Source organism: Passer montanus, unplaced genomic scaffold (assembly GCF_014805655.1).
Source record: "Passer montanus isolate IOZ18808 unplaced genomic scaffold, ASM1480565v1 scaffold154, whole genome shotgun sequence".
NCBI classification, from domain to species: Eukaryota; Metazoa; Chordata; class Aves; order Passeriformes; family Passeridae; genus Passer; species Passer montanus.
Genome location: NW_024362494.1, coordinates 1,177,643 through 1,201,057, shown reverse-complemented (window position 1 = coordinate 1,201,057; position 23,415 = coordinate 1,177,643). Strand labels below are relative to the sequence as shown.

At 65.7% G+C, this 23,415-nt stretch overlaps 6 protein-coding genes across 17 annotated transcripts; 4 read left to right on the top strand and 2 right to left on the bottom strand.

The window, feature by feature from the left end:
- Positions 1 to 279: 279 nt before the first annotated feature.
- On the bottom strand, positions 280 to 3,905 carry FLAD1 (flavin adenine dinucleotide synthetase 1). 2 transcript variants are annotated; one of them, XM_039702098.1, is made up of 9 exons: positions 3,721 to 3,905; positions 2,879 to 3,638; positions 2,343 to 2,490; positions 2,069 to 2,167; positions 1,800 to 1,989; positions 1,389 to 1,462; positions 799 to 1,307; positions 606 to 691; positions 280 to 414 (listed from the first exon to the last, which is right to left on the bottom strand). In XM_039702098.1, the coding sequence occupies exons 1-7, from the start codon at positions 3,856 to 3,858 to the stop codon at positions 1,172 to 1,174; spliced, it is 1,545 nt and encodes a 514-aa protein (XP_039558032.1). In that variant the 5' UTR covers positions 3,859 to 3,905; the 3' UTR covers positions 280 to 414; positions 606 to 691; positions 799 to 1,171. The 2 variants fall into 2 exon arrangements, with proteins under 2 accessions (XP_039558032.1, XP_039558031.1); XM_039702097.1 differs by having other exon boundaries at positions 606 to 1,307.
- On the bottom strand, positions 3,870 to 9,439 carry CKS1B (CDC28 protein kinase regulatory subunit 1B). Of its 4 annotated transcripts, none has more exons than XM_039702102.1 (3): positions 4,926 to 5,081; positions 4,455 to 4,582; positions 4,127 to 4,388 (listed from the first exon to the last, which is right to left on the bottom strand). In XM_039702102.1, exons 1-3 carry the CDS (start codon positions 4,982 to 4,984, stop codon positions 4,336 to 4,338), a joined length of 240 nt encoding a protein of 79 aa, XP_039558036.1. In that variant the 5' UTR covers positions 4,985 to 5,081; the 3' UTR covers positions 4,127 to 4,335. The 4 variants fall into 4 exon arrangements, with proteins under 4 accessions (XP_039558033.1, XP_039558036.1, XP_039558034.1 ...); XM_039702100.1 differs by lacking the exon at positions 4,926 to 5,081 and adding an exon at positions 9,134 to 9,439 and having other exon boundaries at positions 4,141 to 4,388; XM_039702099.1 differs by lacking the exons at positions 4,455 to 4,582; positions 4,926 to 5,081 and adding an exon at positions 9,134 to 9,439 and having other exon boundaries at positions 3,870 to 4,388.
- Positions 5,117 to 15,191, top strand: SHC1 (SHC adaptor protein 1). Of its 6 annotated transcripts, none has more exons than XM_039702096.1 (14): positions 5,132 to 5,185; positions 6,845 to 6,928; positions 10,365 to 10,526; positions 10,747 to 10,817; positions 11,122 to 11,185; positions 11,446 to 11,565; positions 11,987 to 12,040; positions 12,149 to 12,200; positions 12,361 to 12,487; positions 12,572 to 12,740; positions 13,026 to 13,086; positions 13,190 to 13,354; positions 13,816 to 14,078; positions 14,339 to 15,191. In XM_039702096.1, exons 2-14 carry the CDS (start codon positions 6,917 to 6,919, stop codon positions 14,465 to 14,467), a joined length of 1,449 nt encoding a protein of 482 aa, XP_039558030.1. In that variant the 5' UTR covers positions 5,132 to 5,185; positions 6,845 to 6,916; the 3' UTR covers positions 14,468 to 15,191. The 6 variants fall into 6 exon arrangements, with proteins under 6 accessions (XP_039558029.1, XP_039558030.1, XP_039558028.1 ...); XM_039702094.1 differs by having other exon boundaries at positions 13,175 to 13,354; XM_039702095.1 differs by lacking the exon at positions 6,845 to 6,928 and having other exon boundaries at positions 5,117 to 5,185; positions 13,175 to 13,354.
- Positions 15,192 to 15,463: 272 nt separating this feature from the next.
- On the top strand, positions 15,464 to 16,852 carry PYGO2 (pygopus family PHD finger 2). The gene is made up of 2 exons (XM_039702144.1): positions 15,464 to 15,574; positions 15,650 to 16,852. The coding sequence occupies exons 1-2, from the start codon at positions 15,533 to 15,535 to the stop codon at positions 16,709 to 16,711; spliced, it is 1,104 nt and encodes a 367-aa protein (XP_039558078.1). The 5' UTR covers positions 15,464 to 15,532; the 3' UTR covers positions 16,712 to 16,852.
- Positions 16,853 to 17,305: 453 nt separating this feature from the next.
- On the top strand, positions 17,306 to 20,612 carry PBXIP1 (PBX homeobox interacting protein 1). Of its 3 annotated transcripts, XM_039702140.1 has the most exons (11): positions 17,306 to 17,312; positions 17,743 to 17,811; positions 18,002 to 18,107; positions 18,192 to 18,259; positions 18,345 to 18,489; positions 18,580 to 18,792; positions 18,869 to 18,892; positions 18,975 to 19,033; positions 19,107 to 19,232; positions 19,321 to 20,300; positions 20,381 to 20,612. In XM_039702140.1, the coding sequence occupies exons 2-11, from the start codon at positions 17,752 to 17,754 to the stop codon at positions 20,439 to 20,441; spliced, it is 1,842 nt and encodes a 613-aa protein (XP_039558074.1). In that variant the 5' UTR covers positions 17,306 to 17,312; positions 17,743 to 17,751; the 3' UTR covers positions 20,442 to 20,612. The 3 variants fall into 3 exon arrangements, with proteins under 3 accessions (XP_039558074.1, XP_039558076.1, XP_039558075.1); XM_039702142.1 differs by lacking the exon at positions 17,306 to 17,312 and having other exon boundaries at positions 17,330 to 17,811; positions 20,384 to 20,612; XM_039702141.1 differs by lacking the exon at positions 17,306 to 17,312 and having other exon boundaries at positions 17,332 to 17,811; positions 18,195 to 18,259.
- Positions 20,613 to 21,549: 937 nt separating this feature from the next.
- Positions 21,550 to 23,270, top strand: PMVK (phosphomevalonate kinase). The gene is made up of 4 exons (XM_039702139.1): positions 21,550 to 21,697; positions 22,457 to 22,609; positions 22,676 to 22,805; positions 23,007 to 23,270. The coding sequence occupies exons 2-4, from the start codon at positions 22,523 to 22,525 to the stop codon at positions 23,141 to 23,143; spliced, it is 354 nt and encodes a 117-aa protein (XP_039558073.1). The 5' UTR covers positions 21,550 to 21,697; positions 22,457 to 22,522; the 3' UTR covers positions 23,144 to 23,270.
- The last annotated feature ends 145 nt before the right edge of the window (positions 23,271 to 23,415 follow it).

The window sequence follows — 23,415 nt, the reverse complement described above, 5'->3', positions numbered from 1 at the left end:
GCCATGACCTCTGCTGCAGCTCCCAGCCAGGCTGGGCCCATTGGAGATATTTTGCTCCAGCTGCTTCTCACAGACTGGAACAGGAAATGGCCACAAGTGGGGGAGCAGGCAGGAGATGCAGGCAGAACCCCAGCCCCCCCTCTTGCCCCTTGGCCCCAAGGGATGTGGGGACCCTCAGTCCTGGACAAGGCAAGGGGTGTGCTGGAGTGCCTTAGTGGAACCCAGGGCTAGGATCAAGAGGTTTGGGGGAGACAACACACACACAGACATTCCCAGAGCTCTGCCCAAACAGATGCAGCCAGTCAGGCACTGCACAGGTTTATTGGGGTCTCTGATCAGGGGGAGCACAGCTGGAGCAGAGTCTCAGCGCCAGAGGTCCATCAGCTCCATCAGCACAGGGCAACAGGGACAGTCCTAGGGAGGGGAGAGAGGCACAGGGGGTAACAACCCACTGCCCAGTACCAAGGCCACAGCCTCTCAACCCCCAGAGCTGCCACAGCCAGGCCCTTTTCACTCCAGGAGCACCATGCTTGGTTTCCACCACCCCCAGGCCCCTGTCACGTTCCAAGCACCACGGCAAGTCAAGCTGCAGGCAGGTCACTCACCCACAGCACCGGGGCAGGCAGGGGCTGACGGGGTCCTGTGACACTGGGGGGCCCTTCCCTAGTCCAGCAGCTCACGGATGCACCAGCTGCAGAGAAGGAGGTAGATGCATTTCCACAGAAGCCGCAGCAAGCAGGAGCCCAGGCGCTGCCCGAGGGAGGTGGCAGTGGGTGCTGGCAGTGCCAGTGCCTGTACCCGTGCCACTGGCTGGGGAGCACCCTGCAGACAGGTTGCCATGGTCCACAAGAGGTGCATGGCCCATGAGGAATCAGCAGGATCTGACACGGTGGGAGAGGCAGCAGTGCTGACGTGTGGGGCCCTGGCAAGCACTGGAACCTGCTACATTCTCTGCATTTCCAAAAACTCCTACAATAGTGGGTGCAGGGAGGGGGGGGCACAACCTGGGGACCCTTTTGTTCCTCCCACTCCTGCCCCGTGGAGCCCTCAGGGCTCAACAAGACCACGTGCCAGTGCAGTGCAGACTGCAGCAGGTTTATTTAGTGCTGACAGGCAGCAGCTTTATTCAGTGTCACTCCCAGCAGCATTCCAGTGGAGGCTCCCGGGGCCTTCAGCGGCGGGAGGTGCGCTCCTCTTCCTCATTCTCCAGCTCATAGGCAGGCCTGTAGCTCTCCCTGCCCTGAGCATCGGTGCAGCGTAGGGCTGGGTTCTTCTGGGTGTTGGTCATGCTCCCCAGGGACGTGTAGCTGTGGAGGGAAGAAGCAGCTGCAGGACTGCACCCAGGGCCACCGGCTGTGCGTGTGAGAAGGGCAGCACGGGGCACTCACCCCTTGTCATAGAGGATGCAGTAGGGGACAAAGAGCTTGCGCAGGAATTCCCAGATGTCCCGGTAGGTCCAGTCCTGCAGGCAGAATTGGGCAGGGATTGAGGCAGAGGCAAAAGGCTGCTTGCCCCCTTGCCTCCCAGGGAAGCACACCAGACCTTCCTGGAGAGCACCTGGGAGAGCCAGATGGTCACCAGAGCACCACTGCCCCTCCCAGCACCTCCCCAAACACAGGGCAACCCCCCAGCAGCCTCACTGGGGGCACCACAGCTGCACAGAGGGGCAGCAAACACTCTGGGAGAGTGAGAATTGTGAGAGAAGCTGTCCAGGATTGGGGGTGGATCACTGCTGGTTCCCAGCCCCATCAGGCCCTGTGGCAACAGTTCCAGCCCCAAAGCAAGTGGAGGCCACCTACCAGCAAGGGGTTGACCCGCAGGTAGGGGGGCCAGTCGGGGTCTGTCACACACATGGGGGTCAGGGTGCGTGAGTAAGGGTCCGTGCGGCGCGTTCCCATCAGGACAGCCTCCAGCTGTGGCTGCTGCTGCTTCAGCTGGGCCAGAGCCTCCCGGATGGAGCCCTCCACCGTGCAGAGCTGGACCCCGTACCTGCACGGGCAGGGTGGGCAGCGAGCAGCACTGCACGGCCTCTGGGCAGCAGCAGCCCCCGCCCCGCTCTGCCTCCTACCTCTGGACTGTGGCCTGAATGAACTGCTCCATTTCAGGGAACGGGGACACCATGCGGATGTAGAGCACCTGCAGCCTCTCCTGCCTCGCTGGGGAGCGCCTGCAGAGAGACCCAGTGCAGCTGGACTCTGACCAGCTGCAGGCAAGGCAGGTCCAGATCCGACCAGCCAGAGCCCAGGAATCCGCTCATTGCCCCAGGGTGGAGCAAACGAGAGCCCCAGAGCCCTGGCCAGGGTCTGCAGGACCCCCCAGCCTGGAGCCCCACGCGTGGGTACCTCTGCACAGCAGCATGGACGAGGTGCAGCAGGGCTGTGCAGTCCTTGCCCCCGTTGAAGCCCACGCAGAGCTGGGCCAGGCTGTACTGGTCCAAAGCCTCCTCGATCGTCCGCAGGGCTGCTGCTACCTTCTGCCCCAGGGCCGAGCCTGCCAGGACAGGACAGTTGGTGCCTGCCCAGCTCATGTTCCCTTAGCCTAGCATTTCACCCTCTGGACACACAGCAGGGGCATTGCTGGTACCACAGCCAAGAGCTTGTTCAAGCCAGAGATCTGGGCCACAATGTGACAGGGATCGTGAGGGCACTGGGGAACTGTGGCACTGCACACTGTGCTCTCAGACCTGCCACCACCAGCCCTAACTGAGCTTACAGGTCCCACTCCCACCTGCGTGGGATGAAGCCCACTGCAGCTGCAGCACGCCTCAAGCCTCCCAGCACACCACAACAAGGTAAGCTCTGCTCCCAGGCTGGCATTCCCACTGCCCCAGGAGAAGCATGGAAGCACGGAGCCGTGCTGCAGCACCTCCTCCCAGTACCTGACTCAGCCAGGCCATAAACCTCCACAGCTGCTGGAGAGACACAGTCTGTCACCAACGGCACGGCAACACCCGCCGGCAGCTCCCTCATCAAGAAGCAATACGCTTCCTCCAGGTCCTGCTCTGACTCTGAGTCCAGGGTCAGCTTCACACGGTAGTAGTTGCTGGTCCAGTCTGGGTAGGAACCCAAGCTGACACGACCACGGAAAGCAGCATCAGCCCTGTCCAGCACCGGCGTGATGAGCATCTCATCGGCCGCCACGTAGACGGCGCGGGAGTGGAAGTGGGTCTGCTTGCTGCGAAAGAGGTGAGCGAGGCCATCCAGGGCGCGCTCCATCAGCGCCGGGATGCCGGGGAAGATGTAGACGTTGCGCACGCTGACCAGCGGGTACTTGAAGGCGCTGCCGCTGTGCCCGTCCGTGCCGTAGTTGAGGCGGGAGGACTCGGGGACGCGAGCCAGCTTCATCTCAGGGCACTGCTCCTCCTTCTTGCCGAAGAACTCGTGCACCAGGGCCGCCAGCTGGGGGTGGAGGACCACCCTCTCCCCAAAGGCCTTGGCCACGGCCTCGAAGGTCACATCGTCGTGCGTGGGGCCGATGCCCCCGGATGTCAGCACGTAGGTGAAGCGGGCAGCAAAGGCGGCCACCTCGCCGGCGATGGCCTCCACGTCGTCGGGGACCACGGAGATCCGGGCCACGCTCACGCCCAGAGCCCGCAGCCGCCGGCACATGAAGAAGGAGTTCGTGTCCTGCGTGTAGCCCTGAGGGGAGAGGAGAGGCCCATGACAGCGCGACTCCCGGCATGTACCCCGTGTCCCCCGCCCAGTCCCGCCCCCGGCGCACCTTGAGGATCTCGTCGCCGATGATGATGATGCCGGCGGTGCTGGCGGATCTCTGGGCCGCCGCCGCCGGGCCCGCGGCGGCCATGAGGCGACAGGCGGCAGCGCGCACCGGCCCCGCAGCGCGCAGCACCCCCCACATGGAGCCGCCCGGGCACCTCCGCGTACCGCGGCGCCGCCCCGCGCGCTCACAGGCCGGCCCGCACGCCAGTCACACCGCTCCGCCAGCTCCCATTGGCCGAGAGGCGGGACCCGCGGGGACGGAACCATCGCGGAGCGGAGTGGAGGGGGTGTTGGTGCAGCTCCGCCTCCATGGCCGTGCCCGGCGGGCCGGGGCACCGGTTCCGAGACCCCGGGGAGCCTCCTCGGGAACCCCCGCGGTACCGGGACCCACCCTCCACCGCAGCCACTGCAGCCAGACAGCTCCCAAACATCACTTTATTGAAGCTTCGGAGGCATCGCCACGGGAAGGGCCCGCGAGAACCGGGGCCGAGCCGACAAAACGCCGCCCAGGCAGCGCCGAGGGTCAGGGGGTGAAGCCCCCGAGAAATGCCGAGGAGAGGAGGAAGGTGTTTTCTCAGCGTGGAACGACTGAGAGCTTCGGCGGAGCAGGGGCCACTCACTTTTCCGGCTTCTTGGGCAGCGGCCGTCGGAAGAGCAGGATGTGGGGCTCTGCGGGGCGAGAGAGGGGGTCAGGCCGGGCCGCCGCGGCGCCGCCCGCAACCCCGCGGGGCTCACCTGGCTCGTGGATCATGTAGTGCACCCAGCCCTGGCTCTGCTGCACGCCCAGGTTCCGCCACTCCGACTCCGACAGCAGGTGGGTCTTGGGCACCAGCTTGGCGATGTCCTTGGGCAGCATCACGTGCCTGCAGCCCCGCGCCTCCCAGTCAGCAGCGGGGCACCCAAAAAAACCCTTATCCCCCTCAAAAACCCCGATTTTTTCCCAAAAACCCCTCTTTTTTCCCCAAAAACCCCTCTTTTTTCCCCAAAAACCCCTCATCCCCCCGGAGAGCTGTTAACGGCACGGACGCAGAGCGCTCGCCGGGACAATCCGCCTCTCGCTTCACCGGGGGGCCGCGGCTCGCCCTGACGCCCGCCAGCCGTTCACACGCTCCGCACCGCCGCGGCGCTGCCCGCCCTTACCCCGCTGAACCCACACCGGGAGCCCTCACGGAGCGGGCGTTACCCCCGCCCCTTCCCGCTGCCTACCGGTACTCAAACTCCTCGTCGTCGTACTTGTCCGAGTAGTAGATCTGTTTGTGCGCCATGACAGCCCCGCCGTGCCCTCCCTCAACGGCCGTTAGCCCCCCCGCCCCCGCGCGGCGCTTTCAAACGCCGCCGCCTCGCTCTCCCATTGGTCGGCGCCGCGGGGAGGGCGGGGCGGGGAGGCCGCCTATTGGTCGGCGCAGCGGGAGGGGCGCGGCGCGGCGGAGAGCGGCGCGGGGCCCGCGCGCGACCGATGGTGCCCGGTGAGCGCGCGCCGGCCGGGGCGGTGAGGGAGCGCGCGGATAGAGGAGGGGGGGAACCCGCGCCGGGCCCGCGGCTCACGGGCCAGGCCCCCGCGGTGTCACCGGACTGTAGGCCGCACCGCTCGCTCGCTCGCCGCCGCCGCCGCCGCCTTCCGCGGGAACGAGTTGTGGGCGTATCTGCCGCTGTGAGGGCCGAGCCGCCCGTCCCGGCTGGCTGCCGGTGTGAGGGAGCCCGGCCGCGCGGCGGGCCCCGGTGCCGTGCCGGGGGTTGGAGGAGCCGGTGCCGTGCCGGGATCCGGGCTGTGTGTGCGGTACACGGGAAGGACAGCGGCTGCAGAGGTGCTGCGGGGTCTGGGGGCAATCCCGACCCCCGGCAGGGACGGGGTTTGGAGGGTTCAGAGCCTCTGCGGTGCCGGGCTCTGCCCTCCTGCCCTCCGTGCTCCGGGGGAAGGCAGCAGCGAGCGCCTGGAGCCTCCCCAGCTGCTGTGGACAGCGGTAGCTGCTCCTTGGAGATCCATGTGTGCTCTCCAGCGGTGCATTGTGTCCATCTGTTCTTGCTTCTCCCCTTGAATCTCTTAGGTGGGATCACCCACGCAGGTTATAAACCACGGACACCCAGGAGAGGTGACCTGGGCCCTGCTTGCCACCTTGGCACTGCACAAGTCTGTGGGCAAAGGGCGCTTCTCTGCCGTGCTCAGGGCTGCCCTGGTGCCATCCTGTACCAGAGGGGCTGAAGGTGCCATCTCTCAGCCAAGGAGGGCTCGAGGATCCACCCGCTGCCCTTTGCTGGGGCAGTGCCTTGGCTGGGCCACCTCCAGAGCTGTGCAAAGCAGTGTTCCATCCTCGGGAGGGACACAGGTGGGCTCTGGTAAGGCTGAGCACCCTGGCTCTGGGTCCAGGTGCTCCTTCCCTGCCACCAGCCTCGGTGCCCAGTGTCCAAAGGCCCTGGTCACCACCTCAATCTCCACTGCCTTGGCCAAGCTCAGCCCTCCTTATCTCGCTGCCTTCCGAGCTGCTGGCGGCAGCTGGCACAGGCAGATAAAGGTACAATTGCTGCCAGGCAGTAAATCATGCCTGCTGCCCTGCACTGCTCCACCAGCCTGGCCTTGACTGCTTCGGCTGGGCAGTCAAGGGAAGAGTGCTTTGCTTGCCTTGTTTTCCCCTCGCAGAGCTTCCTGCCTCACCAGCTCACCCCCTTTGTGGACTCTTTCCATGATTCCTGTCTTCACTGGTCCCCTGGGAGGAAGGGACACAGCCCTGGGGGCTCTGTGTGTAATTTTGCATCAGCTGAAGGGCAGGAGGAGGGGGCAGCTCTGCCCCCCTGGCTGCCTTTGCTCTCCCTCCTTGCGTGTGGCTTTCCAGTACTGTTTTTTTGGGCTGGGCAGAGGTTGGCTCCAGGGTCACAGAGTGACTTTAGGCCCCTAAATCCATTTGCCAGGGCCCAAGCAGTGCCAGGCTCTGGCGTAGCTGTCCCAGTGCATCCCATCTCTGCCTTCTCTCCAACGGGAAGAAAGTGGCTTCCAGGTTTCTCTGCGTCACACAGCACCCACAGCCCCATCCACCCACCTGTGGACAGCACGGAGGAGCAGGCTCTGCCTCCTGGCACCCACCTGAGCGGGCTGGGGCAGGGCTGGCTAACTCCCTGTTTGTGAACCGCAGGTCGGAGTGCCAGACGAGAGGGGCTGTGTGTCTCTGCTCCCCGCCCGGGGCCCGCCCTGCCCTCTGCCGGCGATGGAGTATGTGGTAAGGACCTCGGTGGAGGGCTAAGTGGCTTCGGTGGTGGATCCTGCCTGCCTCCTCTGCCTTCTGGGAGGTCTCCAGCCTCTTCCCCCACGTCTCCACTGGTGTCTCCTAATCCCCTCTTCAGAATCAAGGAGAGGAATGCATAAATGTTCGATGCTGCTTTGATGCGTGGGGGGAAAATCAGCTGTTGGCTGGATTTGAGTGTTCTCCTTGGCTTCCCCCCTGCCTCAGAGGTTCAGCATTGGCTGCACTTGGACACGGGGTGGGTCTCCTGCCCAGGGTGAGGTTCATATGTGTGGCCACCTGCACCTTGCTGCCATTTCTTGCCAAGCCACTGATGTGTTCCAGGCCTCTGACTCAGCTCCCAGTTTTTTCCAGGGAGGATGTTGGTAGTGGAGCCCTGAGCATCCCCACTCTGCTTCTCCTCCTTGCCCCGGGTGGTGTGTGAGTCCCAGTCTCAGGTGCAGTCCACGTCCCTCTGTTTCTCGTTGTTTTTCTGTGGTGGCAGGGCACATGGAGCAGCTGGGCCAGCACATGTCCCCAGAGCTCCTTGGGGGCAGTGCTCTGCCCGTCCTCTGCTGCAGGGGCAGGAGCTCCTGGCATCTGCCTGGCAAGGGGAAGGGCTGCAGCCTGTGGGAGGGGGCTTGGGGCTGCCTGTTCAGGCAGGGTTCTGCGCCTTTGCACATCTCCAGGTTTGCCTTCTGCACTCAGAGCCCACTCAAGGGGAGCCCTGGTGCCCTGGGGTGGACTCTGGGGCTGGGGGGGCTGTGATGGCAGCACCTCTGCTCCCCAAGGGCTGGGAGCTGCAAGGCATCTTTGTAACAGGCTGTTGAGTGGTGTGGGCAGACTGGCCTGGAAGCTTCTGAGAAAATCAGGAATTACTCTAGCTTATCAAAGCAGAGATGTGTCTGAGCAGGAGCTTCAGCTGGGAGGCTCATCAGCCCTTTGCTGCCTGGAGGTGGTGGCTGCTCCAAGCCCTGGGGTGGTGGAAAGGGGCCAAGGAGACACTCCTGCCCCCTTGCAATTCCCTCCTGCTCTCACCCTGGGGAAGCATCAGGGTTCACAGAGCTGCCAGGCAAGCCCAGCCCCACATCAACCATCACGGGCAAACCCCACTGCTCCGTGGGCACTTGATGCTGCCCAGCCAGGCTCCCCTGGCAAGGCTGCACTGGCCCCTCACCGGGCCAGCAACTTCCTGGCTCCGGGCTTCCTGCTTTTCTTTAGAGGAGTGGTGCTGCGGCCACAGGAAGGTCACAGCACTGAGCAGCCGGGGGCCCCTGGAGGGGACAGGCGCTTTGTGGAGCAGCCAGCACAGGCTCTCTGTGCCTGTGGGACCACCGTGGCTGAGCTGGGGGGGCTGCCCTTCACAGAGCTGCCGTGCATGGCCAAGGAGATGCTTCAGCGCCCACTCGCATGTGCCACAGCCCCTGGCATCACCCAGGTGGCAATTTCCAGCCTTGTTGTGGCTTTCCTTTCCCCGTCCCCATGGCAGTGTGCCAGGCTTTGTGAAGTGGGGCTGGCAGCTGCCAGTGCCAAGCAGTGCTGGATGAAGGCTCCAAGCAGGGAGAGCCTTTTCCTTGGCGTGGATTTACCCAGGGTTGGTTTGGTGGACAGAGCACCTGGTGGTTTGGAAGGATCTGGCTTGTGGTGCGTCAGGGTCTGTGTTCTGTCTGAACTCCTTGCCTCGTCCTAGAGGGGATGGGGGAGAGCTCTTGTCCCTCAGTGGGGCCGGGGCTGTGGAGGGCAGCACAGCCGGGCTGGCCCAAGTTCCTGCTGCGTGCAAGTGCCTCGAGGGTAGGGCAGCAGGGGAGACCTGCCCCTGAGCCCCCTGATCCACAGGTGGGAGTTTCACCCACCTCCCCGAGGCTGAAGGGGCCAACCTTGCCCCCGGCACACGTTCTTGCCGCCCGCTCCCGCTAGCTCCGCCTGTGACCTTGATTTTTCTGCTCCAGATAAGCGCTGCGTCCCCTCCCCTCGCCGGGAGCCCCTCCTGCGCTGCGCCCCGGCCCCAGCGCAGCCCAGAGCCTGCCCCGCCGCCTGTGAGTCAGCACAGCTCTTCCCATCAGCCGCAGCCCCTTCATCTCTGCTCCCGGGAGGAGCAGCTGGGATGCGGGAAGCGGCAGCGATTAGCTGCAGCCTCTCCCACATCCCCACCGCGGCCGGGGGTTTGCGCTGAGCCCTGCCTTGCCCAGCGGCGCAGCCTACCTGTATCCTGCTCCTGGCCGTCCTCCTCTTCCTCCCGCCGGCCCTCCAGGCGAGATCTGTGCTCTCAAAGGACTGCATGTGCCCGTGTTCCAGGAAGCTGCGAGCGCCGGTGTCGTCTCAGCATCGCTGCTCCCTCCCGAGCCAACAGCAGCCGCTCGCCGCCCGCACGTGGCTTGTGTGGCGCTGGCTGCCACAGAAGGACCTTGTTCCCTCCTGGACAGTGCTCGGAGCAGGGCTGGGATGGGCTTGGATGCGCTCTGTGTCTGCCTCATCTCCGGGCTTTAAATATTCATGCTTTTGATTTTCTCTTAGCGGGCAGTGGCACGGGGGCCGGAGTGAGCTGTGGGGCGCAGGGTGGCCGTGCTGAGCCCAGCAGCAGGGCAGGGGGAGCCGGAGCTGCTCCTGGATGAAGACAATGGGTTTTGTGGCTGGCCTGGTGTTGACGTGGCAAGGGGCTTGAGGACCTGCGGGCTGGGGCCAGAGCACTGTGAGCTCCCCTCGCTGTGCCGGCGGCTCGCCAGGGTGTCGCCGCAGCCCCGTTTCCTGCCCGCTGTAGCGTGCTGCTCTCAGTCTGAACGGATCTGCGCGTCCTTGCTGCCACTGATCGGCCGTGCCGGGCATCCCCTGGACCCGCTGCCCGCCGTGCCAGGCCCAGCTCTCCCTGCCAGCCATGCGGGGCTGGCGTGGACCTTGCACAGAGTTCGGCCGAGGCTTCTGCTTGGGGGCAGCTTCCCGGCGGCTGCAGGCACTCGGATTCTCTGTGGGGCCCCTGTGAGGCCCAGCTGGCTGCATCCACCCTTCTGCCACTCAGCTGTGGCCCTTCTCACCTGCCTCCAGCATGGATCTCCTGCAAAAGAGCAAATACAGCCACCTGCGGAACGAGTCTGTCTCCTCTCCAGAGGAGGCTGTGGCGGGCCTGGGAGTCCTGCCCTCCCCTGTGGAGTCCCTTGCAAGCATGCAGTCTCTGCCTCGTTCCCTGTCCTCCTCCCTCAGCCACGCTGCGCCTCTCGGGGAGCTCTCACCTGAGTTGGAGGAGAGCCCTACCACCCTCTGCTCCTTCTTCCCCAAAATGGCCAACCTGAAGCTCTCCAATCCCGCCAACTTGCTCAGCTTGCGGGGCTCTGCAGCCAGCAGCAGCCCGGGGGAGCCTGCTCCCCCTGGGGTGCCAGCACTAGTGCCAGGGGGTGGTGCCAGCCCCGGCTCAGCGAGGCCTGTCACTGTCTGTTCCCAGGATATGAACAAGCTGAGCTGTGGGAAGAAGACGCGGGTGGAAGGTGGCCAGCTGGGGGGTGATGAGTGGACCCGCCACGGCAGCTTTGTCAACAAGCCCACCCGTGGCTGGCTGCACCCAGATGACAAGGTCATGGGCTCTGGGGTCTCCTACCACGTCCGGGTGAGTGCTGGGGACTGGGGAGGGGTCACTGTGGGGATTTGGGGACCTCCTGGGTGGTGGGATGCACCAAGCTCTTTGGGGAGGGCTGGGGTAATGGGCAGTGGGATTCCCAGGGAGGTTACTGCTGCAGAGCTGGGGTGCTTGAGGCCCCAGCCCCTTCCCTGGCTGCATGGGGGACAAACTCCATGGCTGGCCAAGCTCACCTTGCTCTCTTGCACAGTACATGGGCTGTGTGGAAGTGCTGCAGTCCATGAGGGCTCTGGATTTCAACACCAGGACACAGGTGACCAGGTGAGCTCTGCCTGTCCCCAGGGGCTGCTCCTTTTGGGGAGGGGTGAGGAAGTTGTCTGAGCCCTAGGCAAGCCCCTGGTAACACGTGGGGCTTTCAGTGGGGGTCAGGGGCTGCTGCAGCCCATCAAACACTAATTCCAGTGCACTTTGCCCACCCAAAGAGCCCCAGCTGGCACTGCCTGAGAGCTTCCACTTTGTCACCCTGTCTCTCCCTGTGTCCCCACTGCCCCGAGTGCTGTGGCTGGGGGGGTCCTGGGGCAAGGCAGGCACTGTGGGGGCTGACATTTCACTGCACTCCCTGCAGGGAGGCCATTGGGCTGGTGTGTGAGGCTGTGCCTGGTGCCAAGGGAGCCGTGAGGAGAAGGAAGGTGAGGCCTGGCTGGGAAGCTGCTGGGGGAGCATTTGTGGCTGGTTTGAGCACAGGGCCAAGGAGCAGATCCCAGCCCAGCTGGCAGTGCTGTGCTGGTCATGCCAGGGCTCTGATCTCCCAGCTGAGGCTTGGGCCAGGGCCACTGGTGAGGACAAGGTGCCCATCTCTGCTGTGGAAGCAGTGGGATGTGCTCTGTCCTCCTGCTGCTGGGCTGTCTGCTCTGGGGAGCCCCTTCTCTATGCTACCCTTTGCCCCTAGCCCTGCAGCCGCTCCCTGAACTCCATCCTGGGCAAGAGCAACCTGAAGTTTGCAGGCATGCCCATCACCCTGACCATCTCCACCAGCAGCCTCAACCTCATGGCCTCAGACTGCAAGCAGGTGAGAATGGGGAGGGGTTGGGTTGGCTTTGGACAAGCAGGAATCCTCGTGTACCTCACCCCAGATCTTGCTGGGGCAGGGGATGCCCCCAGCCTCACCAGGGAATGTCTGGATGGGCTGTGAGAGGAGTGCTCACCTCCCCACAGTCCCTGGGGCTGAAGAGGTGGGAGGAATATCCCGTGTGCTTTGTGGGATCTCTCTGGAGATGGTGACACCCGAGTCCCCTTGCCTGGGGCCAGATCTCCTGGTTTTGACCCCACTCCCAGTGATGTCCCAGTCTTTTTCCTGGCGGCTCATAACCAGGGCTCTGGAGGATTTTGAGCCCCCGTGGCAGGTCAGCCCTGGGAGGAGCGGGATGTGCCACCCCTGGGTGGGTGACAGGGAATTCCTGGCTGTGTCCAACACGCTCTCCTCCTTGCAGATCATTGCCAACCACCACATGCAGTCCATTTCCTTCGCATCGGGGGGAGACCCGGTGAGTACCCAGCAGGACCGCCCTATGTGGGGGCCTCTCCTGCCCTCTGCCCAGCTCTAGAGCCCCGTGCTCCCCAGCAGGCCTGTCTCACTGCTATCTCACCCACAGGACACAGCTGAATACGTTGCCTACGTTGCCAAAGACCCCGTCAATCAGAGAGGTGAGGCTGCTGCAAGGCTCCCCCACTTGGGAGGTGTTCAGGATCAGCTCAGCCTAGAGGGGGGAGCTGGGTGACCCCTAAGAAAGCTCTGGGGTGTACAGGGCAGGCTCAGGGGTGGACAGCCTTGGTGCTGGAGTTCCACAATCTGTTTTCCACCCAGCCTGCCACATCCTGGAGTGTCCTGAAGGCTTGGCACAGGATGTGATCAGCACCATCGGGCAGGCCTTCGAGCTGCGCTTCAAGCAGTACCTGAAGAACCCCCCAAAGCTGGTGACCCCCCACGACAGGTGAGAGCAGGGCTGTGTGACAAGGAGGAAGGTGGTTTTGGAGAGGGGATGCAACCGTGGCTTCTCTGTGCTGTGCTCTCCCAGGATGGCAGGGTTTGATGGCTCTGCCTGGGACGAAGAAGAGGAGGAACCAGCCCCGGATCACCAGTACTACAACGACTTCCCTGGCAAGGAGCCTCCCATTGGGGGGGTCGTGGACATGCGGCTGCAGGATGGGGCTGCTCAGACCCCAAATCACTTGGGTGCCACGCTGGTGAGGCTCTGGGCATGTCCTCTTGGGGAGGCATTATCTTACAAGGGACCCTGAATGGGCCATGGGTTCTGCTGAGGGTCCCCAGTGTCTCTGGGGTGTGGGGAGCAGGAAGGGGGACGTCCCCAGTGTCTCTGGGGTGTGGGGAGCAGGAAGGGGGACGTCCCCAGTGTCTCTGGGGTGTGGGGAGCAGGAAGAGGGATGTGCCCGGTGTCTCTGGGGTGTGGGGAGCAGGAAGGGGGATGAGCAGGAAAGGAGCTGGGGGCTCATCCCTGCCTCTCCCTGCAGCCTGTTGGCCAGTCCTCCGGCGGGGAGTATGACCCCCAGAAGCAGCATGCTCCTGCCCAAGGTAATGTGACAGGTCTCTCCATCCTCTGCCATGGACCCCCGGCGCTGTGGTGGGGGTCCAAGGTGGGCTGAAGCCCTGCTGACCACAGTGCTCCTGGCAGCAGGGAGAGAGAAGTACCCAGCTGCAGCGGGCACGTCTGGCCGCACGGACCTCTTTGATGACCCATCCTATGTCAATGTGCAAAATGTGGACAAGACACGCCAAGCTCCAGCCTCTGGCACCCCCGCCACGGCCAATGGCAGCACCCAGAGGGACCTCTTCGACATGAGTGAGTGCATGGTGGCTGCAGCCAGGGCTGTGGGCTTGCTCACTGATGCAGTTTGCTGTGGAGGGGGTCTCTGGAGGAGCCCCCTAAGCTGTGAGTTTGTTGGTTGCAGCAGGCAGGCAAGGAGACTCCACACGGCTAATTAGGTGAGGTGTTTATTTATATATATTTATTATTAGTAGTATTATTTATAAACCCTCAGGTGAGGGTTTATTGGGGGTCCCACCCCCAGGAGCAGCATGGTTTCTGAGGGGGAGAGAAGGACCAAGAGAGGGTCTGGTTTCCCTCACACAGCTTAAGAGAGAGATTCAAAGTGGTCACAGAATAAGACTTGGGCCAGTGGGGTTACAGCTACACGACACTTCAGGAGAGGACCTGAACAAACTTTGGAGGGGTGAGACAGAGCATTTAAATAAAATACACCACCACAGGTCACGGTTCTCCCTGTTCCTGTCTTCTTGCAGAGCCCTTTGAAGATGCCCTGCGTGTGCCCCCCTCGGTGCCCCTGGCGCTGCCCCCCGCCCAGGTGGTGGCCTCCATGGAGGAGCAGCTGAGAAGGGAGCCCTGGTACCACGGCAAGATGAGCCGCAAGGAGGCTGAGAAGCTGCTGAAGGTGAACGGGGACTTCCTGGTGCGGGAGAGCACCACCACCCCCGGCCAGTACGTGCTGACTGGCCTGCAGGGTGGGCAGCCCAAGCATCTGCTGCTCGTGGATCCCGAGGGAGTGGTGAGTCCACGCAGGGGGTGGAGTTTGGGACAGCAGGGCCGGTCCTGGGGGTTACAGGAGCCGTCAGAGCACTGGGGTTCTGCTCTGCTGCTCAGGGCACAGCTCTGGGATGGCTTTGGGGATGGCAGGGCCTGGCAGAGCATGGGTTTGGGATTGCTGCCTCAGGTCTGTGCCCAGCCCGTGCCATGGAGGGTGGTAGCTCTGGCCTCACGTGGGCACTGGCAGCCTCCTGAGCGCCCCTTTTTTGACCCCCTGCCCAGGTGAGGACAAAAGATCATCGCTTTGAGAGCGTCAGCCACCTCATCAGCTACCACATGGACAATCACCTGCCCATCATCTCGGCCGGCAGCGAGATGTGCCTGCAGCAGCCCGTGGAGAGGAGGCTGTGAGCGCCCGGGGACCCCGGGGCACAGCACCCCTGGGCACGGCCCTCCAGCCCTGCTCCTGCCCCAGGGAGCCCTCGGACTCTTCCAGCTGCTCCAGCCAGGACTGAGCACGGACTTGGCCTTCCTCCCTTCACCACACGGAGCTGGTGGCCGCGGGGGGCTCAGGCTGTGAGTGCCTGCAGGGTGAACTGTTCTTGCAAAGCCCACGCCCCTCCAGCTCCAGCCTTTGCAGAGCAGCTCAGCTCCTACCAAAGCCCGGCCCTGCTGTTGTGCCCACCAGCACGGGCTCAGGACTGGCAGGCTGAGCCCCCCGAGCCAGAGGCAGCCTGGCCTTATCTCTGGGGGGGCCCATGGGGGGCTCAGCTCCCCCCAGCACCGGGCCCTCGACTGTACCGGATCACTTTACGTGTTAACTCTGTGCCTTGACCCCGCAGGTCCCACACTCTTTATGCAAGGGCAGGGGCTGCTCGCAGAGCTCCCGGCACCCCGTGCCCCCTCCGTGACGTGCTTGTGCTCCGGGACACGCGTGTGCCACCACGTCCCCGTCCTCCCTGCCCGCCCGGCTGGGCCAGGGCAGCTCTGGCAGCCCGGGGGTCTGGCGGGAGGACCCCCCTGCATGCACAGCGTAACTGCCCCACGCCAAAGCGCAGCCCCCCACCGCCCCAGGCCCCTGCCCCGCTATACCAAAGGAACTGGCGGTTGTATTAAAGTTGGTATTTCTCTAGGCCTGGCTGGTGTGAGCTGGGAGGGGTCGCTGTGGGAGGGCGCCCCCATTTTTCCCTCCCCTTCCTCCCCCGGGACTCGTACGTGGTTCGTCCCGTCTGCCCCTCCCATGGGTGCCGCATTTGGTTCGGTCCGACTGGCGGGGCGGGATCCCTGCGGTGATTGACGCGGCCGGCGCGCGCCGTGATTGGCCGCGCGCGGGTTCCGGTTCCGGGCGGGCCATGGCGGCGGCGCGCGCGCGGTGAGGGCTATGGCGGCCCCGCACGCAGAGGCGTGTGGGTGGGCGCGTGGGGGGTCGCCCCGGCCCCCGCTGACGCGGCCTCGCTTCTCTCCTCAGGGCTGCAGATGAAGAGCCCCGAGAAGAAGCGGCGCAAATCCAACACGCAGGTAGGGCCGGGCTCGGGGCGGCGCGGGGGCCGCGGGCCGGCCGCGGCCAGGCTGACCGGCACCTTCTCCCCGCAGGGCCCTGCCTACTCGCACCTCTCGGAGTTCGCCCCGCCGCCCACCCCCATGGTGGACCACCTGGTGGCCTCCAACCCCTTCGAGGATGATTTCGGGGCCCCCAAGGTGGGAGCGGCGCCCGCCCCGTTCCTGGGCAGCCCCGTGCCGTTCGGAGGTTTCCGCATGCAGGGCGGGATGTCGCCGCAGGTGCCCCCCGGTTACGGCGGGGGTCCGCAGCCCCTGAGGAGGCAGCCGCCCCCGTTCGCCCCCGGGCAGATGGGCCCTGCTTTTAGCATGCCCCCCCAGAATCCAAACTACGTGCAGCCGGGGGGCTTGGCCTTCGCCGGGCAGCCCTTCAGCCAGCCCCTCGGACAGAACTTCAGCCCCCCCATGGGGCAGCTCATGCAGGGGCCCGTGGCGGGCTTCGGGCCCATGATGTCCCCCACCATGGGGCAGCCCCCGCGGGGGGACATGGCACCGGGGCCAGCCCTCAACCCCGCCGGCGGCCCGGCGGTGCCTCAGCGCTTCAACCAGCCCGGCAACCTCTTTGGACAGTCGCCCATGCAGCGCCCCGGGCAGAGCATGCCCCCGCTGCCCCCCACGGCCAGCCCCTTCCCCGGGGCGGACCCCGGCTTCCCGGCGGGCGGCGAGGAGGGCGGCAAGACCCCTGCGCCCAGCAGCTTCTCGCAGGAGCAGCACTCGGGCTCCCCCGCCGCCGTTAACGGGGCGCAGCCCGGCTTTGCCCCCGGCGGCGCCGGCACCCCCGAGAGCAACAGCCTGCCCCTGCCGGCCCCGGGCAAGGCCGGCGGCGCCGCGGGCCACCAGCCGCCGCCGGGGCTCGTGTACCCCTGCGGGGCCTGCCGCAACGAGGTCAACGACGACCAGGACGCCATCCTGTGCGAGGCCTCGTGCCAGAAGTGGTTCCACCGCGAGTGCACGGGCATGACCGAGAACGCCTACGGGCTGCTCACCACCGAGGCCTCCGCCGTCTGGGCCTGCGATTTCTGCCTCAAGACCAAGGAGATCCAGTCGGTCTACATCCGGGAGGGCATGGGACAGCTGGTGACCGCCAACGACGGCTGAGGCGCCGCCCGGCCGCCCTGTACAGCTCCTCCCCGCTGATTTAGGACCAAACGCCCGTTTTTTGTAGCTGTCGCCCCTCCTGTGCCAGCCAGAGTGCCGCTGCCATGGCTGTGGGTGCTCACCGGGCACTGCCTGGCACCAGGGGACCAGGCACGGTGCTGGCCGTGCCGGTGTCACCCTGTTGGCCCCGGTGCACCGGCTCGGTGAGGGCTGGTGCTGCACAGCGCTGCCCCCCGTTGGGCCGTCACCCTCGCAGGGGCCGCCTCCTGGGCTCTGCAGCGCTCCTGGTGTCCCGCACCCGCGGGGCAGCCCCGCTACCCGCTGCTCGGGATGGCCCCGGTACCCGCTCCCCACCCCAGCTCCGTCCGTTTTAGCCGATCGTTCATGGAAAATTTTTTTGTACCGTCGTTATAAAAACTCTTAAACGCGCGTGTCGGTGTCTGTGCGGCGGTGTCGGTGTCCGTCCGGGGCTGTCGCTGTCCGTCCGGTACCGGAGGGGGGTGGGGGAGGGGTGTCCGGTACCGGGGGGCGGTGCCCGCTGTCCCCGCCCCTTCCTCGCGACGCCGCGCCGCGGGCTGCGATTGGCGGCCGGCGGGCGCAGGTACCGCCACCGGCACGAGCGCTGCCCTGCGGCCGCACCGCCGGCGGAACGGGGCTGGGGCCGCGGGAGGCGGAGGGGAGCGGGTTGGCACCGGCGGGGCCGCCACCCCCGGGCCGGTTCTGCGTCCCGGGCGGGGGGGGAGAGAGGGGCGGGGACTGCTCGGGACCCCCGCACGGTGCTGGCGCTTTGCTGTGGGGCGGTGGGATCCCGAGCGGGGCCCCTGGTTTGCCCACGGCAGGCCTTGCGTGTCCCGTCCACCTGCTGGGTCACATCACCGGCTAAAAATACCCGGCGGCGGCAGCTGGTGTCCGGGGGTGCAGCCGGGGCACCGGGACGGCTTCGCTGAAAGCTCCGGGACTGTGGCTGTCCCGGCGCTGGGAGCTGGGTCGTGTCCCGCTGTCCGTGTGTCCGCCCGTCTGTCCCCTCGCAGGTTGTCCCTATGGCGGAGAAATTGGATCCCCGAGATGACGAGAGCAGCTGGGTGCTGGCGGGCAGTGAGGTGAGGGCTCACAACGCCCAGAGCAGACCCTCGCTGCTTGAGATCTCCAGGGCAACGTGCCAGAGCTGGCACCCCATGCCTTGGGGGCCTTAGGGCAGCCCCCCCCGAGGTGGAGACCCCCGGGCACACCCCGCAGTGCCCACCTGGGGCTGCAGGCACATGGAGGTCCCTGTGTACCCCCTTCCCCTAGGGTCTGCCCATTGACACGGTGGGTCCAGAGCAGGACTCAGCCTCCCACGGGTCTGACGATGAGGAGCCAGAGGAGGAGGATGAAGGCACCCAGGACACAGTCACAGGCAGGCAGCCACCAGGGGTGTGGGGCAAGCCTGGTGTCACCTTCCTGTGGCACTGTGTCATCACCATGCTCTGTCTCTCCTCAGCAGTGACTGCCAATGGTGCCACTTCCTTCCCCAGGCAGACCGTGTGCCCTGAGGGCAGCGGGCAGGGGGTGAGTCACACCGGGGGGCTGGGGCTGAGCTGGAACTGGTGGGCTGCTCTCCACACAGGGATACCCCATGTGCCTGTGTCTGCAGGACCCAGAGAAATGCGAGGACTCCAAGGCAGGGGCAGAGCCTGCCCTGGATGGCTCTGCAGAGCCCAGCGTGCTGGAGGGCGATGAGCAGGAGGAGCTGAGTGCTGAGGCTGAGCCACAACCCTGCCCTGACACCCCCCAAGCAGGTCAGGCCTCGCAGGGGGCTGGCCTGGGGGAATCTGCTGGCAGTGTTTAGGTGTAGACCCTCCCTGGAGGTCCCCCCCGTCTCCCCCTAGGGCCAACACCGGAGGACGTGTCCTGCTCCAGCAGTGACAATAACACGGAAGGGCTGCGGTGGCGGCCGGGCCACAAGCCCCGCCCTGAGCCCCCCACTGTCACACCCGCCCCACGCCGGGGGACAGCGGACACTGGCGATGATGGGCTCAGCATGAGCACGTACCTGCTGGGTGCCTTGGCCTTGGTGGTTGTGGGGCTGCTGGTCGTCACGGGTGAGTGGGGTCCCAGTGGCCAAGGCCCCAGGGACAGGGTCCAGGCACCCCCCTCACTGTCCCCTCCTCTCCCCAGGCGGTGTCTACGACGTGGCAGATGGTGAGTAGAGGTGACTAGCCCACCTGGGCAGGGGGACATCTCGCAGCAGCCTGGACATTCAGACCCGTGTCCTTCTCTGCAGGCCCTGTGGAGAGTGTGGGGAGCTGGGAGCAGGAGTCACTGCTGTCCACAGACAGCAATGTAAGGAGGGGTCTCAGGCAGGGCTGAGGGTGTCCTCAACGCCCCCAGGGCTCCCAACCTTCCTGTCCTCCAGGACTCCCAGCAGAAGCCCCCTCTGCCAGACGATGGGGGCCCGCAGAGCATGGAGTCCATGAGCCAGCTCCTGGACAAGCTGGCCAAAGAGAACCAGGAGATCCGGCTCATGCAGGCAGAGCTACAGGTCGGTGCCCCGTACCACACCTCTGTGCTGCATCCCGGTGCTGCTCTCCCTCTGCCGCCCCTCTCACAGCCCCCCACCCCTGCCCCAGGCCCACAAGGAAGATCTGCAGGCGCTGCTGCACAAGAGCGAGGGCGCGGCGGCGGCGGCCGGGGCGCAGCAGCAGAGCCTGGCCGCGGAGAACGCGCGGCTGCGCGCGGCGCTGGAGCGGGAGGTGACGGCGCTGCGGGAGGCCCAGGCTGAGCTGCGGCGCCTGCAGGCCACGGGGACCCCCGGCAGCCCCCGGGAGCCGCGGGCAGAGCAGGCACGTGCCACGGGGGTGCCCGGGCACGGCAAGGCCGCGGCGCGGCGGCGCGGCAGCCTGGATTCGCTGCGGCAGGAGCTGGCGGACACCCTGGACCGTGCGCGCGGCTCTGGGGATCTCAAGGGGCTCGTGGAGGAGCTGAGCGCCCTGGAGCAGCACCTGGCCCAGGTGCTGGAGGCAGACGGGTCAGGGTCCTTCTCCACGCCCTGGAAGAAGCCATCCAAGGTGGAGAAGGAGAGCAGGTGGCACAAGCAGCACGGCGCCAGGGGGTCCCCCCACGAGCAGGAGAGGAGAGAGCACGGCAAACCCCACAAGAAGGATCCCCGAGCCCCCCGTGAACACAAGCCAGGCAAAACCTGGGGCAAGCCAGGCTCAGCCTCCCACAGCCACCCCCGGCACGACTCCCGTGAGCTGCCCTGGCTCAAGCGGTACCGGGCACCACAGGGCTGCTCTGGGGTGACCGACTGCGCCCACAAGGAGGGCCAGGAAGTGCTTGGGGTTGCACTGGAGCCGGTGCAGAAGGTGCAGTTCCTGCAACTGCTGGAGAGCTTCATGGGGCAGCTGGGCTTGGGGAGACAGTTTGGGAAGCTGGCGCCGCAGCTCGATGGGGCCTTTAGGGCTGACGGTGTCTTTGCCCACGACCGGCTGCGGTTTGTGGATTTTGTGGATGACGTGGAGGATCTGCTGGAGGACGTGGCGTGGCAGGAGCGGGGCGACAAGGAGGCGGCTGATGGCTTTGAGGAGTACATGCTGCGGCACTACAGCGGGTGAGCCGGGCTGGGTGGTGCCAGGAATCCCCAGGGATTCCCCCCTCCTGCAGCACATCGCATTTTCCCTTCTCTTGCAGCAGCACCTCCGGGAACGTGTGGAGCCAGAGAGCCCCAAGGCAGCATGGCACGCGTGGGTAGAGCCAGGGGGGCAGTAGTGTGCCAGCACCCCCACGGAAGGGCTCCCCACGCGCTGTTTATGGGGTCTGGGGGTGACCAGCACACCCTGTAGGGCCAAGTAGGGCCACATCCCTAACCAGATGCACTGTGTGACGCTGCACTGCCACCACAATAAAGTCACCGCTGGGCAGAGCTGTGTAGATGTGGGGAAAATGGGGCTGGGGAAGGGAGGGTGCTGAGGGAAGAGGGCTGGAGAAACGGGGGTTCAGAGGAGGAATAGGGCGTGCAAGGGCAGAGCAGAGGGCACTGAAGTGCTGCGGGCAAAGGTGCAGTGAGAGGGAAGGAGGGAGTGCAGGGAGGAGGAAGGGCTGCTGGGGGAGAGGGCGTGCGGATGAAAAGGGAGGGCAGAGAGGAATGTGGTGTGTTGGAGGGAAGGGGGGTGCTGGGGGAGAAGAAAGGGGATTGGTGCTGGGGAAAATGGGGATTTAGAGGAGGAACAGTGAAGAGGAAAGGAAAGGAAAGGAAAGGAAAGGAAAGGAAAGGAAAGGAAAGGAAAGGAAAGGAAAGGAAAGGAAAGGAAAGGAAAGAAAGGAAAGGAAAGGGTGAGGGGCAGTTGAAAAAGCGGGGTGCATAGGGATGTTGAGGAGGAAGGCTGCTCGGAGAGAAAAGGACACTGGGGGAACTGGATGCCGGGAGAAAGCGGGGTGCAGAAGAGGAGTAGGGATTGTTGGGGGTAGAATGCTGGGGAAATGCAGATGCTGGGGAACGCCAGAGGAGAATGGAGGGTGTGAGGAGGCCGTGGGGGCGCTGGGGGAAGGAGAGGGCGAGGGGCACGGGGGGTCTGTTGGGGTCGGCCATTACTTGTCTGTGCCCCAGCACGGGAAAGGGGGCGGGGGGGGGTGCGGGGTACCGGGACCGGCCGCGCTGCGGGCCCGGCAGGGGGCGCTGTGAGACGGGCGGGCCGCCGGGGGCGGGGCCAGGAGGGCGTGGTCGGTGGGTGTGGCCGCGTGGGCGGGGCCAGGGGCGGGGCCAAGCGCCGATGGCGGCGCCGCGCGCGGTGCTGCTGCTGAGCGGGAAGAGGAAATCGGGGAAGGATTTCGTGGCCGAGGAGCTGCGGAGCCGGTACCGGGCGGGGCTGGGCGCGGGGATGGTACCGGGACTCGGCCGGGTGGAGCCGGTGCCAGCGCCCGTCCCGTTCGCTCCTCTCCCGCAGGCTGGGCCCTGATGTCTGCACCATTCTGCGCCTCTCCGGGCCCCTCAAGGAGCAGTACGCCAAGGTACCGAGCCGTGCCACGCCGCGCCGAGCTGTGCCAGGACACTGCTGTGCTGTGCTGGCCCAGCTCGTGCCGTGCCGTGCCGTGCCATCCCACGCTCGCACCGTACCACACAGTGCCACACCATCCCGAGCTGTGCCAGGCAGTGCCGTGTTCTACCACGTGCTGCGCCGTCCCACGCTCGCACCGCGCCGAGCCGTGCCGTGCCACGCTGAGTCGTGCCAGGGCATGTGCCTTGCTGTTCTCTGCCTTGCCATGCTCGCGCCGTCCTGCACCGTGCCAAGCTGCGCTGAGCTGCACCACACCGAGCCGTGCCAGGGTGTGCTGTGCCAAGCTGTGCCATCCCACGGCTGTGCTGTGCTGAGCTGCACCACACCGAGCCGTGCCAGGACGCGCTGTGCCAAGCCGTGCTATCCCACGGCCGTGCTGTGCTGTGCTGAGCTGCACCACACTGAGCCGTGCCAGGACACACTGTGCCAAGCCGTGCCATCCCACAGCCGTGCTGTGCTGTGCTGAGCTGCACCACACCGAGCCGTGCCAGGGTGTGCTGTGCCGAGCTGTGCCATCCCACGGCCGTGCTGTGCTGTGCTGTGCTGAGCTGCACCACACTGAGCCGTGCCAGGACACACTGTGCCAAGCCGTGCCATCCCACAGCCGTGCTGTGCTGTGCTGAGCCATCCCGTTCCGCCGTGCTGCGCCAGGCTGTGCCACGCCGTGCCCGTTGGCCCAGGCCGTGCCCGCTGACCCCCCCCTTCCCCACAGGAGCACGGGCTGGACTTCCAGAGGCTCCTGGACGCCAGCGCCTACAAGGAGAGGTTCCGCCAGGACATGATCCGCTGGGGCGAGGAGAAGCGCCGCGCCGACCCCGGCTTCTTCTGCCGGGCAGCGGTGCAGGGGGCACTGCAGCCGGTGTGGGTGAGTCCTGGCGGTGCCCAGGGGCGCTGGGGGCACGGGCCGGGCGCTGACGGAGCCCCCGTGCAGGTGGTGAGCGACACGCGGCGCCCGTCAGACGTGGAGTGGTTCCGCGCCGCCTACGGGGACGCGGTGCAGACCGTCAGGGTGGTGGCTACTGAGGAGACGAGGAAGAGGAGGAACTGGGTCTTTGTCGCCGGTGAGGAAGTGAGGGGCAGCTTCCCCAAGGGTGACACCAAGCCGCTGGGCACGGGTCTGCTGCCCGCACTGCCCTTCCTTGGCAGTGGGGGCAAGGGGCTTTGGATCCAGGCCCCCAGCCCAGGGGGGTGAAGCCATGGTGGGGGCACAGACAGACACGTGCTGACCATCCCTGGGGCCCCCCTGGGCTCTGTGCTGCCAGGGGTGGACGATGCTGAATCCGAGTGTGGCCTGGACCAGGGAGTGGCCTTTGACTGGGTGATCACCAACGACGGCGACGAGGTGGCCCTGGGCGAGCAGCTGGAGGTGCTGGTGCAGTCCGTCCACAGGAGCCTATAGCTCCATGTCTCTCCGCTGGGGCTGGGGGATTGCAGCGTCCCCCTTCCCCCCAGCCCCTCAGCATCTCCCCCTCCACCTCCTGCTGGTGGTTCCTGTTCTGGAATAAAGCTCTGACACTGAGAACCACGCTGGGCCTGCGTCTCATTTCTGGGCAAGGACACACAGGTGACCCTGCCCCTGCGCCACCAGGGGTTTCCCAGCTTGCAGGAGGCAGAAGTGCAGTTCTCTCCAAGCAGGGGTTCACCAGCTGGGTGTTTCATGGTGTCTTTTAA

Bases quoted from the DNA above. Each gene is read 5' to 3' on its own strand.
- PYGO2 (XM_039702144.1), top strand. From the start codon at position 15,533: ATGAAGAGCCCCGAGAAGAAGCGGCGCAAATCCAACACGCAG. The intron at 15,575-15,649 runs GTAGGGCCGGGC...TTCTCCCCGCAG, and splicing joins GGCGCAAATCCAACACGCAG to GGCCCTGCCTACTCGCACCT.
- PBXIP1 (XM_039702140.1), top strand. From the start codon at position 17,752: ATGGCGGAGAAATTGGATCCCCGAGATGACGAGAGCAGCTGGGTGCTG. The intron at 18,893-18,974 runs GTGAGTAGAGGT...CCTTCTCTGCAG, and splicing joins TGTCTACGACGTGGCAGATG to GCCCTGTGGAGAGTGTGGGG. The intron at 20,301-20,380 runs GTGAGCCGGGCT...CTTCTCTTGCAG, and splicing joins ATGCTGCGGCACTACAGCGG to CAGCACCTCCGGGAACGTGT.
- CKS1B (XM_039702099.1), bottom strand. From the start codon at position 9,405: ATGAGGCAGACACAGAGCGCATCCAAGCCCATCCCAGCCCTGCTCCGA. The intron at 4,389-9,133 runs GTAGGCTGCGCC...CTCGCCCCGCAG, and splicing joins CGGCCAGGAGCAGGATACAG to AGCCCCACATCCTGCTCTTC.
- SHC1 (XM_039702090.1), top strand. From the start codon at position 9,972: ATGGATCTCCTGCAAAAGAGCAAATACAGCCACCTGCGGAACGAGTCT. The intron at 10,818-11,121 runs GTGAGCTCTGCC...CACTCCCTGCAG, and splicing joins ACCAGGACACAGGTGACCAG to GGAGGCCATTGGGCTGGTGT. The intron at 13,087-13,174 runs GTAATGTGACAG...TGCTGACCACAG, and splicing joins GCAGCATGCTCCTGCCCAAG to TGCTCCTGGCAGCAGGGAGA.
- PMVK (XM_039702139.1), top strand. From the start codon at position 22,523: ATGATCCGCTGGGGCGAGGAGAAGCGCCGCGCCGACCCCGGCTTCTTC. The intron at 22,610-22,675 runs GTGAGTCCTGGC...GCCCCCGTGCAG, and splicing joins GGGCACTGCAGCCGGTGTGG to GTGGTGAGCGACACGCGGCG. The intron at 22,806-23,006 runs GTGAGGAAGTGA...CTGTGCTGCCAG, and splicing joins GAACTGGGTCTTTGTCGCCG to GGGTGGACGATGCTGAATCC.
- FLAD1 (XM_039702097.1), bottom strand. From the start codon at position 3,858: ATGTGGGGGGTGCTGCGCGCTGCGGGGCCGGTGCGCGCTGCCGCCTGT. The intron at 2,168-2,342 runs GTACCCACGCGT...GTCTCTCTGCAG, and splicing joins GTCCATGCTGCTGTGCAGAG to GCGCTCCCCAGCGAGGCAGG. The intron at 1,308-1,388 runs GTGAGTGCCCCG...TTCCCTCCACAG, and splicing joins TGCATCCTCTATGACAAGGG to CTACACGTCCCTGGGGAGCA.